This window comes from Pocillopora damicornis, chromosome 14 (genome assembly GCF_964200805.1).
Source record: "Pocillopora damicornis chromosome 14, jaPocDami1.2, whole genome shotgun sequence".
Taxonomy (NCBI): Eukaryota; Metazoa; Cnidaria; class Anthozoa; order Scleractinia; family Pocilloporidae; genus Pocillopora; species Pocillopora damicornis.
Genome location: NC_142683.1, coordinates 18,349,392 through 18,372,730, shown reverse-complemented (window position 1 = coordinate 18,372,730; position 23,339 = coordinate 18,349,392). Strand labels below are relative to the sequence as shown.

The 23,339-nt window shown below is 38.9% G+C and overlaps 1 protein-coding gene across 1 annotated transcript; it reads right to left on the bottom strand.

The window, feature by feature from the left end:
• Positions 1-497: 497 nt before the first annotated feature.
• LOC113673919 (uncharacterized) lies at positions 498-23,021 on the bottom strand. The gene is made up of 42 exons (XM_089194714.1): positions 22,050-23,021; positions 20,168-20,262; positions 19,480-19,530; positions 19,206-19,313; positions 18,566-18,697; positions 18,310-18,382; positions 18,123-18,200; positions 17,696-17,728; positions 17,063-17,184; positions 16,420-16,467; positions 15,817-15,883; positions 15,217-15,268; positions 14,687-14,756; positions 14,342-14,433; positions 13,959-14,017; positions 13,777-13,872; positions 13,386-13,439; positions 12,693-12,749; positions 12,256-12,302; positions 12,085-12,143; positions 11,842-11,873; positions 11,388-11,462; positions 10,961-11,166; positions 10,508-10,612; positions 9,963-10,026; positions 9,098-9,177; positions 8,601-8,727; positions 8,308-8,376; positions 7,882-7,980; positions 7,133-7,183; positions 6,493-6,540; positions 6,071-6,229; positions 5,833-5,884; positions 5,174-5,313; positions 4,311-4,408; positions 3,925-3,952; positions 3,743-3,814; positions 3,333-3,401; positions 2,546-2,583; positions 2,393-2,439; positions 1,762-1,931; positions 498-1,423 (listed from the first exon to the last, which is right to left on the bottom strand). Exons 1-42 carry the CDS (start codon positions 22,326-22,328, stop codon positions 932-934), a joined length of 3,993 nt encoding a protein of 1,330 aa, XP_089050840.1. The 5' UTR covers positions 22,329-23,021; the 3' UTR covers positions 498-931.
• Between the last annotated feature and the right edge of the window lie 318 nt (positions 23,022-23,339).

The following is a 23,339-nucleotide window of genomic DNA, read 5'->3' as shown; positions in this document are numbered from 1 at the left end:
CCATGAATATTAAATTAATAAAAATTTGTTAATGAGCTTTTTGGAACCTGGAAGAACCATAAGTAAACTGAGTTGTTAAACTCATTAACAAAACTCTATTGTTTTAATATTCAGAGGGGATTTTTTCAGCCCACAAGAGAACTGTACCTTTGACACTTGCGCACAATACACAAGAAATCGCGTTCTTTCTAACGTGATATAACTTGTTCCAGAATTCTTTCTTTGCCCAGAGTTACAAGCGCATGAATAATGAAAGAATAGAAATTTGGTAATGAGCTTTTAGGGACCATTGCCTAACATTAACTCTCACTCCACACTTTTCCTTTTTCACTAAATTTTGTTGATAGCTGTCCGCGAAATATTTATTTTGGTCGCGATATGAACGTAAGAAAATTGAAGGAGTAGAAACTTACCACGATGACAGAGTCACGCACAAAGGGAATGTATTCAGAGGAACAAGTGATAGGGGCACATGGAAAGACAAAAGGAAAACAGTGTTCGCACAATATCTTTAATACCAAATATTTCAGAAGGGAACATTAGAAAATACTTTACTAACTACATGAAATATATCTACAAAACAGAAAAATAAATTATCTTATGTGTGTTGTGTGTTACACTAACTTGGATGAGTCATTTTCTCTCTAACAGGGGACTGGAGAGAGTTCCCCTGACTAGTAGCACACAGAGGTAGTGCGGACAACGACTCCTTGCCTTACCCCTGAGGAATACGCTTGGATATCCTTGGTAGGATTGAACAGTAAAACTCCTGAGTATGAATTAAATTTGAAACTTCCCTTTTCTCCACGATGGTCAATTGTGTGACCAGAAGAAGGTCACCCTCGTTTTCATGTTTTGTGTCACCCAACAACCCAGCGTGATCAGCTAATCTTGTTCAAAGAGGAGCTCTATCTTCTAAATAAAAACAGTCTCATGAAACGGATTGCCTATTAAGTCCTTTGCCCGGTGTGACAGGCCTTCCTCCAGGACTTCGGGATCCGACGGGACTTGTCCCTCCTTTCTTAGCAACACCGGGAGACGAGCGGGATTTTGTCCCGCTAGTACCTCCGGAACTCCTCGGGGATCCTGAACCCCGCGGTGATCCCGATCTGGAGGATTTAGATCCCGTTTTTGTTTTAGTTCCTGATTTTGTAGTTCCTGTGCCAGATGGAGAAGTTGATGAGCCCCGTCTTCCCTCAGCCTTTGATTCGTCCAACTTAATATCTTTACCGACCACTAAATTGTTTGTTTCGACAAAGTTTTTCATCCACTGTGGCATCTCACCATTCTTGGGCTTCTCCACAGGTCTCTTTTGCTTTGGCGATAATTTCGGGCTTGAAGAGAGCCTGGCACTATTTGCGGATGAGGACGAGAGCTGCTCTGTGGTTGTGGAGGGTGGTGTTGGGGTACCGGGACTGAAGAACTTAAAAAAAAAAAAAAAAAGAAAAAACCAAAAGAAAATGCATAAAAAAATTACAAGAAAAAACCTCTCCTTTAAAATGTTCATCACAAATGAGCATTAATCTTTGTCTCCAGAAGTGATTAGCATGTAACTTCTCCCCAGAGAATCCATACATTATTCAGCAAACAGGAAATGAGAATACTCAAAATTATCACGTACAAGTTGTTACATTGATCGAACCCCAAATTCTCTTGACTCATTTACGAGAAAATGTGTAGCAGCTGGAGAATTAGCAATCAGATCTTGGGAGTTGAAGGGTTATTAAATTAAAAATCACTGTGCTCTCTGCCTACACGTACCTCAACCGAAGGTATTTTTGCTGATGATGGCGACCGTTCACTGCTGCTTCCACTCTCGGTTCGTAATCTGTTCAAAGGGCCAACAGAATTCTGACTAAACCGAGGACTACTGGACCTGCCTAAATAACGCCCAGAGTAAGGCCTGGGATCCAGAGCACTGTTTGGTCGACCTGAAAAAGAAAAGGCCAAATACAATCATGATATGTTCGAAAAATTGATCAAAAATTCGTTCCCCACTGAAAATTTACAGGTCGTATTCGCTCATATACAGGTTCCCAAACTGTGATACCTGTATGCAGATAAGGAAAGATGTCTTTATTTCTCCTCTACCAAGATCTGAAGAAGACGTCTCCCCTCTGCGCGTCATACATTTCGCATGATTCAAATTCTTAAACTTTAGTGTTAAATCCAACAATATGGTGGACTCCTGTCAAATATAACTGCATATGCATCAGCACATCAAGGCTATGCACTAAATTAAGACACCTGTAATCCCTTATGTATAGCCCACTGGTCAGGCATTCACTTGATTTCTATGTTTTGGACAAGAAAATTTGTGTTTAGCACAACAATTCTTGCGTAAAATTTTTCCGGATGTTACGTCATTCAGGTTTTAGATAACCGTTTTCACCTTGGTTTATTTCCACGAGCTCGTGGTCTTCGCTAATGAAACATTCCCTGGTTGGAAAATGAAGGAAAAGAAATTGCAAATTAAACTCAGACAACCTAATCTGTAAAGATTAACAAAGATGACTGGCAACAGATCACATTATTCAGAACATACCTTATAGAATCATCGTCACCGTTCAATCTTAGTGGACCCTGAAAGAAAATACCATCATGGCATGAAAAATAATTCTCATCGTTAACAATTCCCAGACATATCTTCTAACCCCAAGAGGAGATCAATAAGTAATTTCTCCTTACAATATCAATACACTGTCAAGTAGGAGGGTGATGGGGAGAAAGCAGAAAAAAAACCATCCACTCGGGGATATGGCTTGATTAAACACCAAATTCTCAGATCAGGTTTATGAGAAATATATGGCTGACGGTAAGGAGAATTAGTACTTAGATCTCGGGAGTGAAGGGTTGATGGAGTAGAGGAACATCAAGGGAGCAGGAGTATGTTTAAAGAATGAATAGATGAGCAAGGATGGCGGAGAATCACATCGGATTGTAAATATCGGACTTTAACAAAATTTGGTTAGACTTTGTGGATCTACAAAATGTGATGTAGCTTCTTTAAAGTCAGTTTGAGAGTTTCTTTTTAAATATGAGGGACATCAATTTTTTTGAGCGCATTTTGAGTGCTGTAAAACAAAAATCAAAGTGTGTTACTAAAAGCCGACAGAAATCAAAGTAATAACAAGCAAACTGCCCGAAGCGCGGGAAAACGCGGGTGACCAAGTCGCACATGATTGGTTGAAAAGGTGGTGCGAATTTTCTGGACCAATCACAGAACGAGGTGAAGCAAAACCAGTGCAATTTTGCATTATTTTAGGCGTCCAGTCAAAAATTGGTTCTATTAAATAAGCTTGAATAAAATTAATTTGATCAACGTCAATCACCAGTCTCTTTGAGCGTAGTCCTGTTGGCGTTCTCAGCTCCGCTCTCATGATACTGTTCAATTCGCGTAACTAGAAGACAGAACAAAGAGGAGTTAAAAAGTTTGTTAACTTTGCCGATCGCATGCGGCGCTGTGGCTTCGTCTAATTCCGGACGGTTCTGTCTGACCAGCTAGGGCAGGCACTTTTCGTAATTATTAGTGAAACAATTACCATAAATACAGGTTTTGAATAAAGAGCTGTTGTTGTTGTTGTTGCTTCGTCCGATTTCGGGCTTACGTGGGGTTTCAACCTGCTAACGAACGATTATGGGACCAAGTGAGAAAAGCTTAGAAACGGGCAGAACTTTGGCGAGCCTTTTGGGACTCTTTGTGGAGATCCAGTATTAATAGCAAATACACTCAACACAGTACCTCCTCTGCGTTCATGACAGTCATGTCTCCTAGAATTTCCCTTCTCCAGTCACCAGTTTTTTTCAGTTTCACCTACAAGAGAACCAAAAATGGTCTTGGATCAATAGCTCTGGAAGTGAAGATATGAATCAAACCGTGTAAAGATCACTTTCTTATGTTTCAAAAGACACAACGCTTCATACCCGGCCTCTCACAGCTGGCGGTGTACTGCTGCAAAAAAAACAAAACCACAGAATGGGTTGAAAAGATTTATTTCAGACCAAGAACCCTTGCGAAGTACTTCAAATTTTTACGTGCATTCTGATGAATCAGGTGTTTCGATAAAAGCCAGTTACCATTGGTATACGGCCCCCTATAGGCATGTCCCCATACATGACGTACCTACCCCTATAGGACCTCTTACCACTGCCTATTTAGTGTACAAGCTCTCGTGTTTGGGCTTTATCTTTCGGCCGCTTTTGCGGGCACAAGCGCAAGCGGCATATTCAATAAGTTATCAAAATCCCTCGAGGAGCAATTTAAATGGAAAAATATTGTTAAAGGGCTCTTCAAAGCGTGTTTTACTCACGGAACTTGGCTGCCTGATGTGGAGGATCTATCACGGAAGAAGGTGTTTTCTTTTCGACCCAAAGAAGACGAGCTTTTTTCCTTAACAAGATCTTGTACCTGGAATTGTGGAAAACGCTTAGCTTTCTATTTCGTTAAACAAGACACAAAAATTAGCCGCTAATCTCAATCAATTTTCAGCTTTAAAAAGCTAACATCGGATCCCGCTTTCCGCAGCATGCTTCTACTCTTTCCAAATGAGAAGCTAATCATTCCAAGCTTATTCTTCTGCATTTCGCCAGTTTTCTGTGACAGTTCATTTATTCCCCTGAGTGGATAGACTCCCTGTTAGAGTCACATGTCTTATCCAAAAACACAACACAATGACCCGGCCAGGGCGCGAACTGGTTATTCTCTAACCGAAGTTCAATGCGCCAATCACTTCGCCACCACGGCTCTTTGTCTCAAGTATTTAAGGTTATATTAAAGAACGTACAATTATCCTGTGATTGTCGAAAGTAATCCAGGGTTATGAGTTATTTTGGTTTCACTTTTCCTCGCATTGTGATTGGTCCAGGAAACTCGCACCGACCTCTCAACCAATCAGATGCAAAACAAAAACCAAGCACGACGACTTGGTCACCCGCCTTTTCCCGCGCTTTAAATAGTTTGGTTGTTTTCACTTTGAGTTCTCATTGGCTCTTTGTGATATTTCCTTTCTTCTGATTGGCTGTTGTGATAACTCTGGCTTTGGTTTTACGCCATTCAATCGAAAAGCGCTCTAATAATCATCAGCTAGTCGGAATTAGGTTGTCCAAATGCCGCAAAGCCCCTCTCAGGCTAAAAGCCATGTAACAATACAAGCATTTAAAATTAGCAGTGTACCTTGCTGTTCGCATTTTCGTCCTCAGCGGCTATGGGGGAGGGGGAGGGGCTTTCTCCACTAGTCCCTGCAGTGGATTTCCTTGATCTGTGTTTTCCATACTCCGGAACAGCCTTTACTGTTCTTAAGATCACGTGAGAGGCTAGGGATAATAGAAGACAAAAGCGTTATTGACCAAGCCCGCCCCAGGTTCTCAGTCAGCGGAGACGACCAAAGGAGCGAGTGAGCGGAAAACAGAGGCTGTCAGTGAAACTGTTCTCCGTGATTATTCGTCCGTCCGAACTTCTTGCATGAGGAATTTTGACCAAGATTGTCCATTAAAGATGGCTAAATATAGGGTATGAGTGTTACGGGGGACAAAGACTAACCTGAAGCCCGTCAGAATGCTGGTAAATGAAAACAGACCCAGCTAGCAGCAAACACCAAAGATAAACACATCCAGACTTTCCATATACATAGTTTACGACAAAGCTATTTTACTCGTTCAACACAAGCCGACAGGTAGTCATCAAGTCCAAGTTGTTCAAAGAGCGGATAGCGCTATCCGTTGGATAAATGTTAACCAAATGTCTTGCGCTATCCACCGGATGGAGATTTATTTAATGGAAAGCGTTATTCACCCTTCGAACAACCAAGACTAAAAGAACGAACTACAGCTTACCAGGAAACCATCCTACTTTACTTCTACATCGTCCTTGCCACCAATCATCTTTCTAAAATGAGAAAAGGAAAGACGAAACTATAGTCATCATTTCTCCATGAACTGCCGCAAGTTCATTTAAACGCTTTGTTGTGGGAAAAGATTTGCCATCGACATCTTAAGACGGATCACAGGGTACCCAAGTACAGTTATCCGGCATGCACAGGGTCTCACGTAGTTAAACACCACCAGGCCTTACCTTGACAAGCACAGTAACTTCATCTCCAACTTGTAAGTCCAAGTCAGTTTCTCTGTTTCCTCTGAACGCCGTCGCCACTCGTACCTTGTGTTCAGCATTGGCCATTTTCTGCTTCGCTCGTTTCTTCTCCTTCATTCGCATCTTAAGGACCCGCTCTCTCTGAAATACGAAAGTCACAGACTTCAATCTATGTGTTTTGCGCACAACAATCTCCTACAATTCACTTGAGATGGTCACAGACAGAACTTCACAGACCTTGTACAGGTAACAAAGCGTTAAGTGGTCACAGCGATTCCAAGAGAAAAACTCGACAAAAAATACTCATGAGCCTCTCAGCACAGGTAGCCAGTGAAAGGCTTTACTTTCTTCCTTTTCGAGAAAAGCACAAGAAAAACAAAAACAAACAAAAACCAGTTCCTTACCTTGTCACCTTTTTCCCGTACATTTCCTTCTTGAACAAACACTTCATCCTACATCACAAAAAAAATCATTGTTTTAATTTTATGTGATCAAATCCGCAACTCCAAAGCTTCTGATCTCTTCCCAGCCTCGTCTAATATTTAAACCCCTTTGCGATGATAATCTTCTAAAAAAGTGAGGGTGGGGGGGGGGGGGGGAAACACAATCTACAACTGGTATCTGAGCCTCTTCAACTTTTTATTGACAGGCATCCAGGGAGAAAATAATCTCCATTTTCTAGCCGCCTTTACACCTCTCCACTAACCCCCCCCTCCCATGAGGGAATTGGCTCCTCCTCTGGTTAAGCTGAAAATTAATCCTAACCGGACCCCCCTTACGAGAAATAATGTCTTAAAAGTATGTGAGTCCTTAAGAGGGGACAACTGTATCTAAGGACAACCTCCTTGGTAAATAACCTTGAAAAGAATTGGTTCTAACAATGTGCGCCCCTCCCCCCCCCCCCCCGGGAGAAATCTCTCACCTTCTGAGCCTCCTGGCGAAACTAATCTCCAACAAGTAATTAAGCTGCCAGCCAAGTTGCTTAGGCATAATCTTTTCCCTCAACTTACAGTTATCACATTTCAATAACACACATTTGCTTACGTCTTCCTTCTTGTCTCCTTCGGCGTTTTTCTCTATAGAGGCTTGTCTATGCTATGAAAAAGAACGAAAGAAAGAAATAAAAATTAAGTGAAGAGAAACAGCGTCACGATTATCGCACAGCCAACCAAAAGGTATCGCGTACAGAACTACCATAATCTACTTGCTTGCTATTACATCGATATTAGTGCAACGCTAGCAGCGACGAAATTCTTGCTAGATACAGGGCGTTTTTGACATCACAGGTCCTTGCACCATGATCTCGTGTATTCATCTGGAAACAGTTGTTCAAAGGGCGCATAACGCTATCCAACAGATAAATCACCATCCAGTGGAAAGTGTTAACAAGATTTTCTGCGTTATCCACCGGATTGATATTTATTCGGTGGATGGTGTTATCCAGCCTTCGAACAACCGGGGTCTGGGGTATATTGTACTGAAAAAATTCTCCGTTCCCCTTGAGTGGCGACATATTTTGACAGGACACTTCCTATGAGCACCAGCCCCTAACTCTTCAGAGCGCCTCTCGATTGAGTGCCGCAAAACAAAAAGCGTAGAAATCTCAACAACCAAAACAACCAATCTGAGCGAAGGAAAGTATCGCAGGAACCAATGGGAACAAAACCCAAGGATGCAAAACAAGCAAACTGCCCGGATGGCGGAAAACGCAAGGGAACAAGTTGCGATTGTTGTAAGGCTAACATCTGATTAGTCGAGAGAGTGGCGCCAAGCAACTGCTCCAACGACAGTACCTTCATGATTGATCCTCGTTTGATTGTGCCTCTTCTAACTTGAAAGTTGAAGGCGTCTGCTGCTGTTAGGGATTGTCTTCTCTCTGCAACTTGGTCTGCCTGTGGTAAAGAGTCAAGTGTCAAAGGTTGGACCAAAATAGCGACTCACACTGGAATCATAAAACAACGGTATGAAAACCATTGGAAAGCCTAGATTTCCAAAACGGAAAATAGAGACTTGTTTTGGACAAGTGATCCGCTTTTTAGAAACCATGATATTCTTCCTCGAAGTTTTGATTTGATATTTTCAGCGTTTTTTTTTCATAAAAACAAAATTACGGTGATCACAAAGGCCTGACAGATCAAAGGAAAATATCACTTGGTATCAACAAAGAGTCGAGGCAGATTAACAAAAAAGTGCGTGACACCTGAGTACAAAGCACTTACCCTAACACTTCCGAATAAACTGCTGGCCACGCTGCTGATCATATGGACAGCTTGATGCTTCATTGAGACCTGTGGGCAGAGATTCATGAAATCGACAAGTCAGCTTGCTAACCAAGTGGTCCCCTCCCCCCGCGCGTAGAGCTTTTCCCGGTTTTTTTCGGCATCAAGCGGCCAGGAGTACAGCTACCCCCAGAAACCTAATGGAAAGCTAGTAGGGGGAAGGGGGTAGGTAGAGACGGAAAGAAGGTTAACTTGCGATACACAAACTTGTTTAGAATGCAAAGCTGTCTTACGTCTGAAGTGGTAGTGAAGTGGTACTGGTCTGATGCTTGTGTCTCAATGTGTGGCCTCAGTTGCGGCTGATCTTCATCCAATGTCCCAAGTTTGTTAAAAGCTTCGATGGCTATGGCTACGAATAAACTGTTAAAAAATAAGCATTAGTCACTAATAACCATAAATATTACTAACATTGTAATAAGTTATTGGTCAGTATCATAAATAATGTAACAATTGTAAGCAGGACGTGAGAATTCCAAGCAATGTTGCTGCTGTCAAAATGTTGACATGGTATGTAATAATCGCACCGTTATTAATGTTAGTATTGTAAGTGAGTTGTGGTAATCCAAAAAATAAGTGTGAAGATTCTTTTGTTGAATGGAAGACGTTAAGTTTACCGCGTTGATTCACAGTTTACAAACAAGCTAGTCAGCGATGCTACTTGACATAGTAGCGTTGAGTGGTTTTCATAGAGCCGAAAATTAAGAAAGACAACCTTTAACACAACACTCACTTCATGATCACCATGTTGACCAAGATATATGCTGCAACAAAATACAAACTGGTCCAGTTCGATCGAGTGGCTTCCATCACCTGGTAAATGAAAAAGAGAAATACAACTTTCAATATTTCGCGAGAAAACTTTGAAAAATATCCACCAGCAATTTTTATAAAACACCTTAAATTCTGGGTGCCCTCTCATTGGTCGATAGATGAAAGTATGTTAAAACGGTTATAACATTTCAGGTTCGTGCAAATTTTTGACAAATACTTTACAACAGCAATACAGAACTTTTTCACTGTGTACGTAGCCTCAACTAAACACAAAGGAGTTTATTGGCGTAGCTGTCTTAAATTCTCCCAAACTCGTGAGTGTTCAACGAAGCTATGTAAACCCAGATGAGGTTCTTTAATTCTGAAGTGCACATGTAATGTAAGTAAATTAATTGCCGGGGGGAGGGGAGTGGAAGCAGTATTATCTTGTAAGGGAGGTAGACCCTTCTGTTGTGTTTTACTTGCATTTTGGGACATGCCAAGTTGTTTCAAATTATAGTTTATCACGTTTTCTTAACATGGGGGGGGGGCAAAGCGTACTTTCGGACCCTCGCCCCCCCACCCCCACCCCCACTCGGTTCTACTAGTGCAAAATACGGTCAATGAAGGGAATGTAGTTTTATTGTTCTTCGCAGATCTTACAATTTACATTTATATGTAATGTCAGACCTATGCGGTCTCTTTTTTCCCCCTGTATTTTCTCTGTTCATCGAGAATCCCCCCTCCCCCCGCACACCCCATCACTTGTGCCCTCCTCCTTTTTTGCTATTCCCCCCCCCTCCCCCCGTTTACAAAGAAGGTCGAGAAAGCAAATTTTAACTTACTGAGTTCATGATTTCATGCCAGTTACTCGTGGTTACCATCTGGAACAAGATCAGACATGCGCACCTGAACAAAAAAGGAGAACCACTTTAGCATAGGTCTGTCAATAGTTTCGAAAGTAGAAGGCAAACAAGAAATAGTAGGCAGGCATGCAGGGTCTGGTAAACACCATGTTCTTTCCGGCGTTAGATGACACGAAAGACTTGGAACTATTTAAATAAAATGTGCCAGGTGTTCCACGAAGTTCACTCTAACCTTCGCGCAAATTCGGAACGTGAAACCAATTCTGACATCCACCTTTGTTAATGGTAAATCATGATTTCATTTCAACTTAAAAAGTGAGTAATGGGTATTGAATAAATTTCACAGATTTGGTATTTTTCATCAGAAAGTTGGGCAGAATTATGTGAAGGTGGTGGTCTGAGCGTGGTAGACAACTAGCTTTTTTGACAGCTCTGTTTTATGAGGATATCTTATTTCAGAAAAAAAAAGTACTGGTAAAAGTTTCATCTTAAACGCGGAACATAATTCGCTGATGACAATTTACCAAAATGTTTGAAATCCTAAACCGCATTCTGGAAGATACATATGTCCTTCGCTTGTCTCACTCACGTCATGAAACAGCTCCATTCCCACGCTCGCTAACAGAAACCTGCACACCATAAAACACAAAGATGCGAAGGTAAACAAAAGAAGCTAAGCTAAGCTTACCAATACCACTAAAGCCTCGAATCTATCCTTCCCACGTAACAGGTTTGGACCCAGGAGTTACATTAGATCAAACACTTATTCCAGTTTCTTAACCTCAGCAAAACTAGAGCAATCCAAACATTGCATAGGCCTGACTTCAACGTAGCCAGATGAAACTTTCAACCTCGTCATATTTCATTTGTTTCATCGATTTGCTCGGCCTGATCAACCTTAACACAATTAACACTGTTAAGGGTAAAGAAGACAGAAAGTTTCTTTTCAGACTTGGCACTCAAATATTTGAACTCACAAAATGATTCCTAAGAGACACAGAAGATCCACCATTACTGGTGCGATCCTAGAGAAGATGGAAACAGCTTGCTTCAGCTGACTGTTGTTGAACGGAAGGCGACAAAACACAGCTAGGCTGGAAATTGTCGTCGCATAATCTCTGAACCAGAAGAAGTCTGGGTAGTTGGTGTACCAAACAAAGTTTGAGCAGAAAGCTAAGACGACCTGAAAGATGAAAAGAAATGTTCCGGATCATGGCTGCTAATCCTGTGAGAAGAAAGAGAGTTCAAAAAGTATAAGTCTGGGAGGGGAGGGGAGGGAAAGGGGGAGATCGCTGCATCGAGGAAGTGAAGGAGAGGGGAGGATGGGTAGAGAACAAAAAAAATGAAAATGGGAGCCAAGAAGGCGAGGAAAAATATATCTCAGAAACTTTCTGTACTGCTCACCAAAAGAAGGTCCAGAATCTCCTGTGGTTGTAAAATTCGTCTTCCTAATGCCACAAGTCGTGTGCCGCCTTCAATCTAAACAACAGAATTGAGCACCACTTAAATGTGATAATTTCATTGAGTGTCTTAAAACCAAGACCAAAGTAACTAGAACCAATCAGAAGAAAGGAAAAATCCTGAAGAACCAGTAAGAACTCAGAGTAAAAACTAGTAAACCGCCTACAGCGCAGGAAAACGAAGGCGACCAAGTCGTGATGGGTTTTAGTTTTGCATTTGATTAGTTAAGCGAGTGGGGCGAGTTTGTTGACCAATCACAGAGCGAAGTAGAACAAAACCAAAGTAATAGTAATACTCAGTTGAAAATTTCTCCAAAGCGCAGTACTGAATAACAAAAGCTACACAGTTACTTATTTTCGTTTACATTATTAACATTAAAAAAAAATAGAAAACTTACCAGGAAAATTGTAACGATAACACTTCTAAATACTACAAAAAAAGGAGAAAAAAATGTTTGAAATGCTAATAATAAAATGGAAAAACGAGGATTAAAACACAGCGCGATTGGAAATATCTTCTGAACTTTTTTTTAAGTTAATCTCCATTGCCCCTCTTTATCATTACTGAAAGATATCAGTCGTCAACTAAAACCAGCGCTGCTATAGAATTAACAGAAACTATACAGCAACTTACGACAAACCTTGTACTATGAATTCAATCTGTTTGTCTTGTCCTTTCCATTTAAAAGCAAACAGAATGCTGTTCGAGAGAAACACCATACAATCTAAGTTTCTAAAGGCTCTTTATGAGTAACACACACTAATTGTTCAAGAAAGAAAATTAAAAAATTATATAATGCAAAAACACTTACCAGTGTACGATGATCAGGAATAAGATGAAACGAGAGAATAATATACTCTGAAATAAAGATGCATGATATTAATAGAAAATTATGAAAAAAAGACTACACTGTAGTTAAAAATCAAAGCTTATCTTTGACGGTATGACTGCCTGGACGCGTTGCTTCAATTATACAACGGCCTTCTACAGGAAGAGTCGATGCGAAACATTGTTGCGGAGGCAATCTAGCCGGTTTAGCTGTGCAGGAGACATGCATAGATGGCGCGGAGACAAATTTTGCTAGTCGGAAACAAGCAAAGGCCCTAGCTGGAAAAATTGTGCTGTTCGCACACACATTTTTCTTCCAAAAGAAATGTTTCCCAGTGTAGCACTTTCTTCACTTTTCGTTACTTTGGCTACCGGAAAACATAACAATGGTTCCTAGTTTAGCCAGTGTTTACTGCGTACCTCTGAAAGGGATTTGGCGCTTTCTCGAGTGCTGATCATCCACTTTGATAGACCAGGCTGAAGATGGATAAAAAAATTGTAAATAAATAACAAATTTTAAAAGCGGGAACAACTTTTCAATGAAACGTCTTAGAATTTCCCGTGCCTTCGTTACTTTTCTTTTAGATCGAATTTTTCATGGTTCCACATGCCGCCAATCATCGAACCCTCGTTAATTTGAAGAAACGGGGGGAGGGGGAGGGCGGCGCTTACTTACTGAAACGTCAACAGCATACACACCGGATATTGACATTCAAAACTGATCGTAAAGTTTTAGCAACGGTCACCTTGGTACCCGTTATTAATTTTCAAATTTTGAAATGTTATCAAAAACTAAAAACCGTACGAATGTGTAAATGTGTCCGAAAGTGTTTAAGAACAAACAATACCACAGTCGTCCAAGAAAATGGGCTAAAGTGGAAGGCACTTATTTACATTAGAGGATGGGTGCTAATTTCAAATCTTTATCAATAGAAGGGGCGCATAGCAGAGGGGGGCACTTTTTCACGGATCTATAGAACATACTTACAATTTTTAGATCCAAAAAGTACAAGTAATTGCAACATAAACAATAATGACGCGTTACACAGTGACAGGTACAGTCTGCGGTGATCACACAAATAAATGCCCACGAGTAAAATTAAATCGCCTTACTGTCTCATCTAGTAACAGAAGGTCGTCATCATCTTCAAATTCAAGACTTAAAACCTGCAGGACAATCGAGAGTTATATGATGAGTTGAATAAGACACGCATTGCGTTTGTTTCTTAATTAAGATCTATTGGAGAACAGACACATAGATGACGTTACACTTAACATTTTGCTTTTTCATCACATAAACAAGCATATTCCATGTTGCTGCAGGTCTGTTTAGTAATAGATCACAGTAGACGTCAACATGTGGCAAGAACGTCAGTGACATACTCGGCTGCGTCTCGTGTACCACGTTTTAAATCTTACCACATGATGACGTCATCTGTGATCTGTTACTAAACAGGTGTACGGCAACATGGAATCTGTTAGTCAATTATTCACAAATTCCCACCTTGCTCAACATCGTTGTCCATTCAAAAGAGTCTACTTCACCATCCTCATTGGTATCTAACATTTCAATCAGAACTAAATTCTCTGCATCTGAGTTCTGAAGAGATACAAAACCATAGTTGCTAAAGAAAGGAAAGTGTTTATAGCTCTCTGATCAGTAACTTTTGTTCAGTTAAAGTCTACCTTTGGCTTCAAGAGGTGAAACAGCAAAGTGAATTTTTCATCTTCGAGGCTCAAGGCTCCTGGAAAAAAAAATTGATTATGATCTTTCATTTGATGAAAGGGGGCAAGCTTCTAAAGAAACTGTGGTGCTGGGTGGTGCGTCAGTGAGTGTGTTACAAGGTAATTCTGTTTTATCAACCGAATTGATCATGCTAGTTGGCCACCATAGAGTTTTTCGAGCTAGCGTTTCGATCGTTAGCCTTTCTTCGAGGCGATCTATCATTAAATCGATCACTGAATGATTGATTGGTCTGGTCATAAATTTGTTTGCATGACAGATGGATGGACCAATGGGAGAGGCGGATCTACTTATTTATTAACATGGAAAAAAGGAGCGAACCTACCCTTTCCAAGAGGATCTAAAAGATTCCAAGCCTTTGCCAGTTCAGCTCTCTCTCTAGTACGTTCTTTCTTGACATGCTTTTTGGAATAAACCCTAGATATACATAGAAAAAATTGGTTAACGTTGGAAACTGTCTTAGTTGAGTTGTTCACTGTTCACTTGACATACCAAAAAGGAAAAGCTTGAAAAATGGTTATTTTCCTGGGAAAAAGTTGCAATTTAGAACAAAAAATATTGCATCTCACAAATAAATTACACTGCTGAGAGCCAATCAGATTGTAAGGATCACCAGTGATTTCAAAATGCATGTAATAAATGTAGATACCCTAAAACTGTGATGACATACCAATAACTGTCCACCACAATTGCCAGAAGGATTGCTGTCAAAAAGAACACGCCAACAAACACAAACAGCCCTGAAAATTTTAAAGAAGGTGTAAAAAATCCAGTTACGAAAAAAGAGGCTAGAGTCCACACTCTGTAGAAAATATTTATTTAACTTGTTCAATGGACCTCAGAATTCGGCTAAAATAAAAACTCTGAAACTTCTTAAAATTTCAAACAAAGGGGTAACAAGTTTATGTGAACGAAAGCTCTTAAACAGCTATCAAAAACTCTGCGAAAACAAATAAGAAAAGTACGTGAAAAATGTCCACATCAGTTTTCCAATGTCAAGATTAGAGTTCTATGACGTGATTGGCTAATTTGTGAAATCACATGCATCTCACATGAAAACAAAAAGAATACAAAGGGAGGAGAGGAAGAGAAAAATTGCTACTCGAAATTTGAAAACGAAAGAGATTTTACAGAAGGTATCAAATCACAATAATACTGATAAAAAATTAATTATAAAAAACTAAGTTATCCAAACCTTACCAAAATAAATAAAATAAGCTGATTCCACTCTAAGGGCTGGAAGCATTACCTCCTGTTGCAAGAAAGACAACAAAACTCATAAACAGACCCATGTGGACAGGGTTCAAAGTTAACTTTTAAGTCCAATTGCAAAGTTTTGCGAGTAACATTTTTTTTCCACTAACAAACTGGTGAGACCACTAGCAAAGTCTTTCCCTTTGAAGTGTCAATGACCATACCTGATATAAAGACTACAACTGATATTTCACACAGGCTAATAATGAGCTGAAAAGTTTAATAAAATAGCTATTAAATATTTGGTCTCCTTTGTTGTTGTCCTGACAGCCACTAAGTGGCTGTCAGGACAACAACAAAGGAGACCAAATATTTAAAACCCATCTACTGCATGTTTGGGAGACATGGATGATTCTATGTAACAAATGTTTGCTGGTGGATTTTTTTCTCATTTGCAGTTTATTATTAAATCACTTGCATTTTGCGAGTTTGCAAGCATCAATTTTGAGACCTGTGTGAAGCTTCTTTTAGTGCGAGCCACATGGGTAATTGGCAAGTGTATTTGGGAGGTGTATTTGGGGTACAGCAGTTTTGTATTATACTTACTGGGAAATTTTCAGTTGATAGTAGGACAAACAACTTAAGCATTCCAAATGCCACATGATCAAAAGCCCTACAAAGGGAAGAAAGAGAGGAACATCTCTATAAAACATGTAAGTTATATAAATCAGTTATCAATGACTGCGAATATATGAAAATCACATAATATGAACTGAGGATTAAGAAATTAATTGTGATCTTTGAAGTAATGAACACTACTTAAGCAGTAGTGAAAATAATGCCTGAAAAAAATTCAGGCCTGAATGGGATTTGAACCCATGACCTGTAAAATCAGTAGTGCAATGCCCTACCAACTGAGCTAACAAACCAACTGGGAGCTGGTAATTACAATTGCATTTATTTAGCTATCTAACAATAATCGGAGGATAGAGTGTGTTCAAATGATATAAACATCTCGCAGACTGACAATGTGGTTTAATTGGAAGATTTTAAATGTGTACAAATAAATTTCTGTTTACCATTTTCACCTAATGATTTTATATATGAAGGGCAAAAGATAAATATTTAACAGCATTAGGAACTTAGTGAGAATGGATTCCAAAGCTGTCATGATATTTTCAGTCTGACTAAATTATAGTCAGTTCATACCCTTGGTAAACTTTTCCTTCACTTTGCACATAACATGGAACTGTTTTCCTAAAAGGTAATAAACAGTGTCAGCATCAAACAAGCTTAGGTAACCAAAGTGTGTGACTAGTAATAAAGCAATCTGATTGGTAGATATTTGCTAAGAGCTCTCCATCAACCTCAGTCATGTAAAAAACACAGTATTGGGTCATCAGTTAAAGGTACACTGTAATGTTGGCATAACCCTTTCACTTACAAGATCCAATCAGAAATGTTTAATTTGTGTTATTGTAGTGTACTTTAAATCTGGGCCCAGTTGTTCGAAAGGCTGATTAGTGCTAACCCGGGTTAAGTTTTAATCTGGGTTTCTTAATTCCCTTCTTCAAAGGCCTATTTAAGATTATTTCTTCAATTCTTTTTAGAACATTCAGGCATCAAATTTTAGTCACATATAAATATACTAAATATTCTTTTAAATATTTCAGATCTGAGGTCAGATTTCATGCAAACCCTGGGTTATCTTAACCTAGCTTTGAACAACTTGGCCCTGAGGATTAAATAGGAAGTCCATACAGAGGGGTATGGAGGTGTGAACCATTTCATCAAACATCTCCAGATTACACATTTCTTGGAAATGCTATCTCTGTAAAATCAAACAACTCACCCATGATGGGCAGTTGTTGATGATGAATTATCCAAAGGACCATTGCACTGATAAGCGTCCATAAGGACATGAACTCCGATACAGGCACACATCAGAACGAATACTAGAATTATAAAAAATAACTAGAAAAAGAAAACAATCCAACATTAAACATTGGAAAAAAATATTCATTCAATTTAAAACCAACAGGCATAACAACTAATCACTTAAAAATGCTGTCATTTCAATGCTAAAGAACATTTACTCATTTTTGAGAATTAGGGATCAAAAGTTAATGAAATCTCTCTTTGTAATTGAGAAAAACTAAAGGCTTCTGGGCCACACCCCACCTCCAGACACCTGTTAACAAACTACTAGCAAACCAGAATAGGGAATGAATACTAACCCAAAGACAGGAAGGGAGGGGGAGGAAGGAGAGGAACAGAGCAAGCAGAATAGCAAAGCAGATTGGGCAAAAGCACCTGGCCTTGCACTAGAAAACCTCTCTCAAATCTACCACATCACATAAGGGTAACAACTCCTTCAATGTGGTTTTAACCTTGCCCACTGATTAGAATTAGCTTTGTATAAAAACCCTGTAAAAATACTAGATGTCAGATTGGTAAACATCAACAGCAAAAGAAGACACATTACCTTTGAAAGCTTGAATCCAATTGTCATTAATACCTAAAAAAATATGCAAGATATGCAGAAAATACTGAAAGAAAGTTGTAAAGTCTAATGTCATGTCATACATGGGAATCTACATTGACTCTTAATGCAACATCAAATTCTTCCAGTTTTCCACAAAGGGAAACAAGGCAATTTGAAAGGAGCATTTAGTAGTTGATTAGTATTCACTTCAAGGTTTTTCCAATGCAACCATTCAAATATAAAAACTGCAGATTCATGTTGCATTCTTGAGTATAAAATAATTTGATTAAAAAATTCAAATTTTCTACTTGTGCCATGAAACATAGTTTCTTAGAAATCATACAATATATATGAAATTTAATGACAATTTTCTTCTACATATAACTGTTGTCAGAAATGACATTTGATGCACTTTGGGAATACTCACATTAAAAATATGTTGAATATTCTTCACTTTACACAAAATAAGTGCTAATCTGAAAGATCTAAAAATGGGCGGAATATACTGTGGAGAAAGAATCAAAGAATAACAGTTATTAAAATAATTTCCAACTCAAGACTTCAATAAGCATTGAAATAAATGTACTAGGAGCATTTTTAGCATTTCAACTTACCTCTCCTAAAAACCTGGATATTACCAGCAATACAAAATCCACAGTGAAAAAGCAAACAAGTACAAATTCTACCCTGAATAATGAAAAGATAAAAATACCAATAATGTTGAAACTCTTACAGTATTAATAGAAACTCAAGGCATTTCAAAACATCCTCTTAAAAAGCTCTTGACTATCTTGCTTTTCCTCATTTAGTCAATCACATGGCTGTTTCTTTAAAATGTAAGTAATGACAAGTAGCTGAATAAAATCTCACCCATTCCACCAGCCTCCTTCAGTTCTTCTTGACCAAAACACAGGCCACGTCAAAAAGATAATGTGCACCACAAGATCAAAGATGAACAGCATAATACAGGACATGTTCAGAACATAGACAATTGGATGAACTCTGCAGAAGCAGTGTAGAACACTATGTGAGTTATCAATGAAAGAGTTTGGAGATCAGAGAATATTTCCAGCAACATTTTGATGGCCAAGCAGTTCATTTTTTTCCATGATTGTCTTGCTATAAATTGCATTTCCTAACACAAAGCATGCTAATGAGAGTTTGTGACCAGAAATTCTTTATCAATGTCAGTATCTGAGGAATTGGGTACCTACCCCTCCCCTAACAAGATAACAAGACAAGGTTAATGTTGGGTTAAGGGAGGGGTAGGTGCACAAATGCTCAGATACCGATGTTGATCTAAAATTTTAATACCAAAGGGGTAACTATGCATGATAATGACTTGTCTGTATGTACACCCCATTTACTAGCTATGCCCTGTAAATAGTAATGGTGACTATGACAGCGACTATTCTAATCTTGGTAATGAGAACAGTGATGACAATAATAAAAATGAAAATACTAACGATGGCAATTTTATTACAAATGAATTGCATTTTAACTAAGTTACCTTAATACTTGAATAGTTGGAGGCTCAAAGAAGATAAGAAAGGAATGTAACAGGGAGTTCCAGATGATAAGGTAACGAAACCAGGGATTGTCCAAAATATCAAAGCATCTACAAAAAAATTCATCATCAAAATTAATGATTAAAGATTGCCTTACAACCTAAGACTGTTACTGATCATAAATATGGCTCTAGTACAATTATAATAAAAAATGATTCTAATAATAAAGTTTAAAGAACACCTAATTCATGATCTCATGAAATGGTTGTTACATACTTTTGTGCAAGCCTTGGTTTAAAGTATGAGCGAGCCTTTCCATAGCTTCCTCTAGAGTGAAAATAAAGACAAAAAGCTTTTATTAATAATTCTATTATTGAATTAACCTAAATATATTGATTTGTGTTACTTCAAGTCTGTGACATTTCCAGGTCCAGTGGTCTGCCCTCAAGTCAGGTGGCTCACAAGGCTGTGCAGGGGCTGCTTGCATTTGTCCTACCTCTTTGTAGTTGTGCTACCACCCCTGGATAGGATGCTATTCCATCACTGTTCCCCCCCCCCCCCTCCCCATTATCTCCCAGAACAATTCAATAATACAATTACCCATTTATACTCCTGGGTGGAGAGATAGGCACTGTGGGAGTACCCCTAATCTGTCTTGCCCAAGAACACAACACAGTAACACAGCCAGAGATCAAACCTTCGGAGCTCTCCAAGGGGGTCAAGAATGCTACCAGTTAGGCTGCTGTGTCTCCTATACGACATCCCTTAGAGGCTGCATGTGAGGAAAGAGGAGGATTATAGATCCTTGTGACATGAACCAACATGATGGGAAGACTTTCCAATTTCCCAGGGAACTTGAGGACATCACACCATAGGTATAATTGCTAACCGAGTCCTATTCTGGATCCAGAAGCATTGGCAGGGGAGTGCTTTTTGTTCAATAACCATTCATTACTGGGCTTACCTTCCCTTAAGTGCATCATCAATATGAGCTGAGGCTAATTTCAGTTCTCTGTGAGTACCTTGAAGATCACCAAACTGCTGGGTGAGAGCATCAGCCTGAAAACATGAAACAGATCTAAGATGAACTCCAGATAACTTTAATTTCTTATCAAAGTGTATGTATATGGTGCCATTATGACTACAGATCTTGGAGGGCAAGAGGTTCAGGAATTAGTAATCATTTATGACAAAATAACCTCACAGAATGTTCATGCTATTTTCCTGGTTGCACCCACAAGGGATTTTTTTTTTTATATTTTATTGTGTTTTTCCGTTTTACATTAAAAAAAAAGAAGAAGAAAATTACAGTAGTATAAAGTAAATAAAATTAAATAAAATTGTATAAGGTCAGTAAATAAATAAATAAATAAACAAAAATATTAATACAAGGCTACCCAAGGTAAAGTTATTTCAACTGAGTGATTGTAAAAGTTTTTCCCATTTCATTTAGTGCAGGTTTAGTTTTTTCTTTTCTTTAGCTAGGTATTCTTCTATTCTGAAAATTTTTTTAAGGTGCATGAGAAAGATAATAATACTTGGGGTAAAAGATTTCTGTCTGCAGAGAAAGATGGTCTGCTTTGCTATTAACATGATGTGATTTAAAAGCATAAAGTGATTATCGACATCAAATAAGCCAAACATAATATTAATTTGATCTGTTAGATCAGGAAGTGTTTCAATACTGCATTCATGTAACCAACTAGAGATTTCTTTCCAGAAGGCTCTAGAGTGTTCACAAAAAACAAAAAGATGTTCAAGGGTTTCCTCATTCTTATCACAGAATGAGCATAAAGGTGACTCAACCAGTTTAAGCTTAAATAGTTTAGAGTTAGTAAATAATATTCTATTTAAGATTTTGTACTGAAAATCTCTCGTATATGTATCTAACGCGACCTGGAAGGCAAACTGTAGATCTTATTCCACACGAGCTCAGAATTGTGAAACATTTCGTTATATCTCAACTGTGCTGTGGGGGTTTCACGCAAATCAGACATATGCGCTTCGTAAAACATTTTGGTGTCCATTTCTGATAAAGACACTTTAGCAGAATTTAAAACCAAGTTATAATCCTGAGGGTCAAAAGGGGGAGTGTGTGGTATTGCCTTAGATTTTAGCTCTTTCTTCCAATTGACAGGAATAGCGTCTATCAACTCATGCCAGGAGAGGAAGTTCCTGGGTTGGATATTCTTAGACTTAGACCATCCAAGAATATCTAAGAACACCCATAAGGGATGGCATTTATTCAAAAAATAGATTCCCTTTTGCTGTGAGTCTGTTCAGTAATCGATCACAAATGACATCAAAATGTGATCATAACAAAGAACCAATCAAAGTGTGTGTAGAACTCAGCTTATTATGTACTTTACAGTTTACTGTTGCTTTCTTCACAGGAAGTAGAGTTCCTGTGGGATGACTGAATTTGATCCCATTCCTAAAAATCTCATCATCATCATCCAGATAAGCTGGCGAAGGATACTCATCTTTAAGAAATACTAAGCACTTGAATTATAGATTTAAATTTTATCACCAAGCTCATTAAATAACTTAAAAACCATTATTATTATTCCAAGACAGATGTCTAACTTCTAAAGAGTCAATCAACGAGATGTTCCGATTGCACAACTTTTGGCCTAATTACAAAACACCTCTTGAAATTCTCGAAGAACACGCACACTTAACGCCTTAATTAATTAACAAGTGGTTACAGTTGATTGATCTCAGTAACTAAAATTTTTTAGCCTAGAAAACTAGCTACCCCAAAAACAACCCCATGTAGCTATCATTATATGATTGACTTTGTCTAAGCCATGTTATCCAAACAAACGATTAAACTTTAAGCCTACCCCGTCAGCCTGAGGAACTAGAGACAAAGCAGGCACCAAAAAGCCAAATTGTCCAAAATTTTCCACCGATGATCGTCGTTTTAAACTCCGAAACTTCTCAGTACTTCTTTGATTTAAACTCGGAGTAGACGACCAGGCGATTGAAGAGGAACGAGATTTTCCATCGCTTCCGTTGGCCTCCTCCGAAACGATCACCGGTGTTTCGTTCTCCACCAATACTGTAACAGTGTTACTTTTCACACTCTTAGCTTCCTCTTGGAGTACTTCATTATCTGCCATTTTATTCACAATGGCTTGGAAGCATAAAAACGCGTTTGAGCAGCAAAATGTCCACTTTACATCTTCCCTCACAACCTTTCATCCTCTACATAGCATCGTGTCAAGTAGAATTTCGCTCGTGCATGTTCACAAAATCACATAACGTTAGGAACGCTGGAATTTGACATAAACAGTTACTCTGAACGCATAAAACTGGAATTAATGATTTAAACGGCAAACAGTAAGCACAATATAACACGTAGCGTGGCAAGGTGCCTTGCTTGTCACTCGTCTAAAAACAATATGAAGAAGTCATGTTGTTTAGTTTCATGTCACTAACGAGCTTCCATAACATTTCGGCATGTCCTGGCGTAGGTCAGCTGTAAAACAAACTCGTCAAGTTGAACCAGCCAAATAATTTGATTAACAGGAGACTTCAAACGCTCACAGTTTGTGGCCAACAGTTGTCAGAATCATCCGCATACGGGACAGCATAGCAACTGTCCAACAAAAATCATTCACTTTTCCTGTCGCTCTACTCACAGAATGCAAATGACGACCAATATTTCCGTACGGTTGACAGGATTCTTTCATCTCAAACACAAACAAATCCGTTTCTTTATCTATGATGCCCTATTTACACAACTACACTGTTATTTTCAGGCTTCGCGCCCTCTGACGTCAGTTGCACAAAGTTCACGCAATCCCAGTACCGTTAAGCGTGAGTCGAGAAGCCTCAACTTTGCAAAAAAGTTTTACCTGACAAATTTCTACCTTACTTTAAAAAAATGGAGAGAAAAGAGAATTTATTATCAATTCTGGGAATACGAGCAGGAATAATGCTGAACTAAAGCTATTTGAAGGCTGACCAATTTAGGACAAAAAGATCTTCACATGAATGCGCTCGAAAGCACAAAATCTCCTTTTAAGAATAAGGCAGGGCAATTAGCCTTTGTAGATTTGCAATAAATGGCTCGAACCCAACAGACAATACATCCTCTCTAATACTTATTTAGTTGCCACTCACTCACT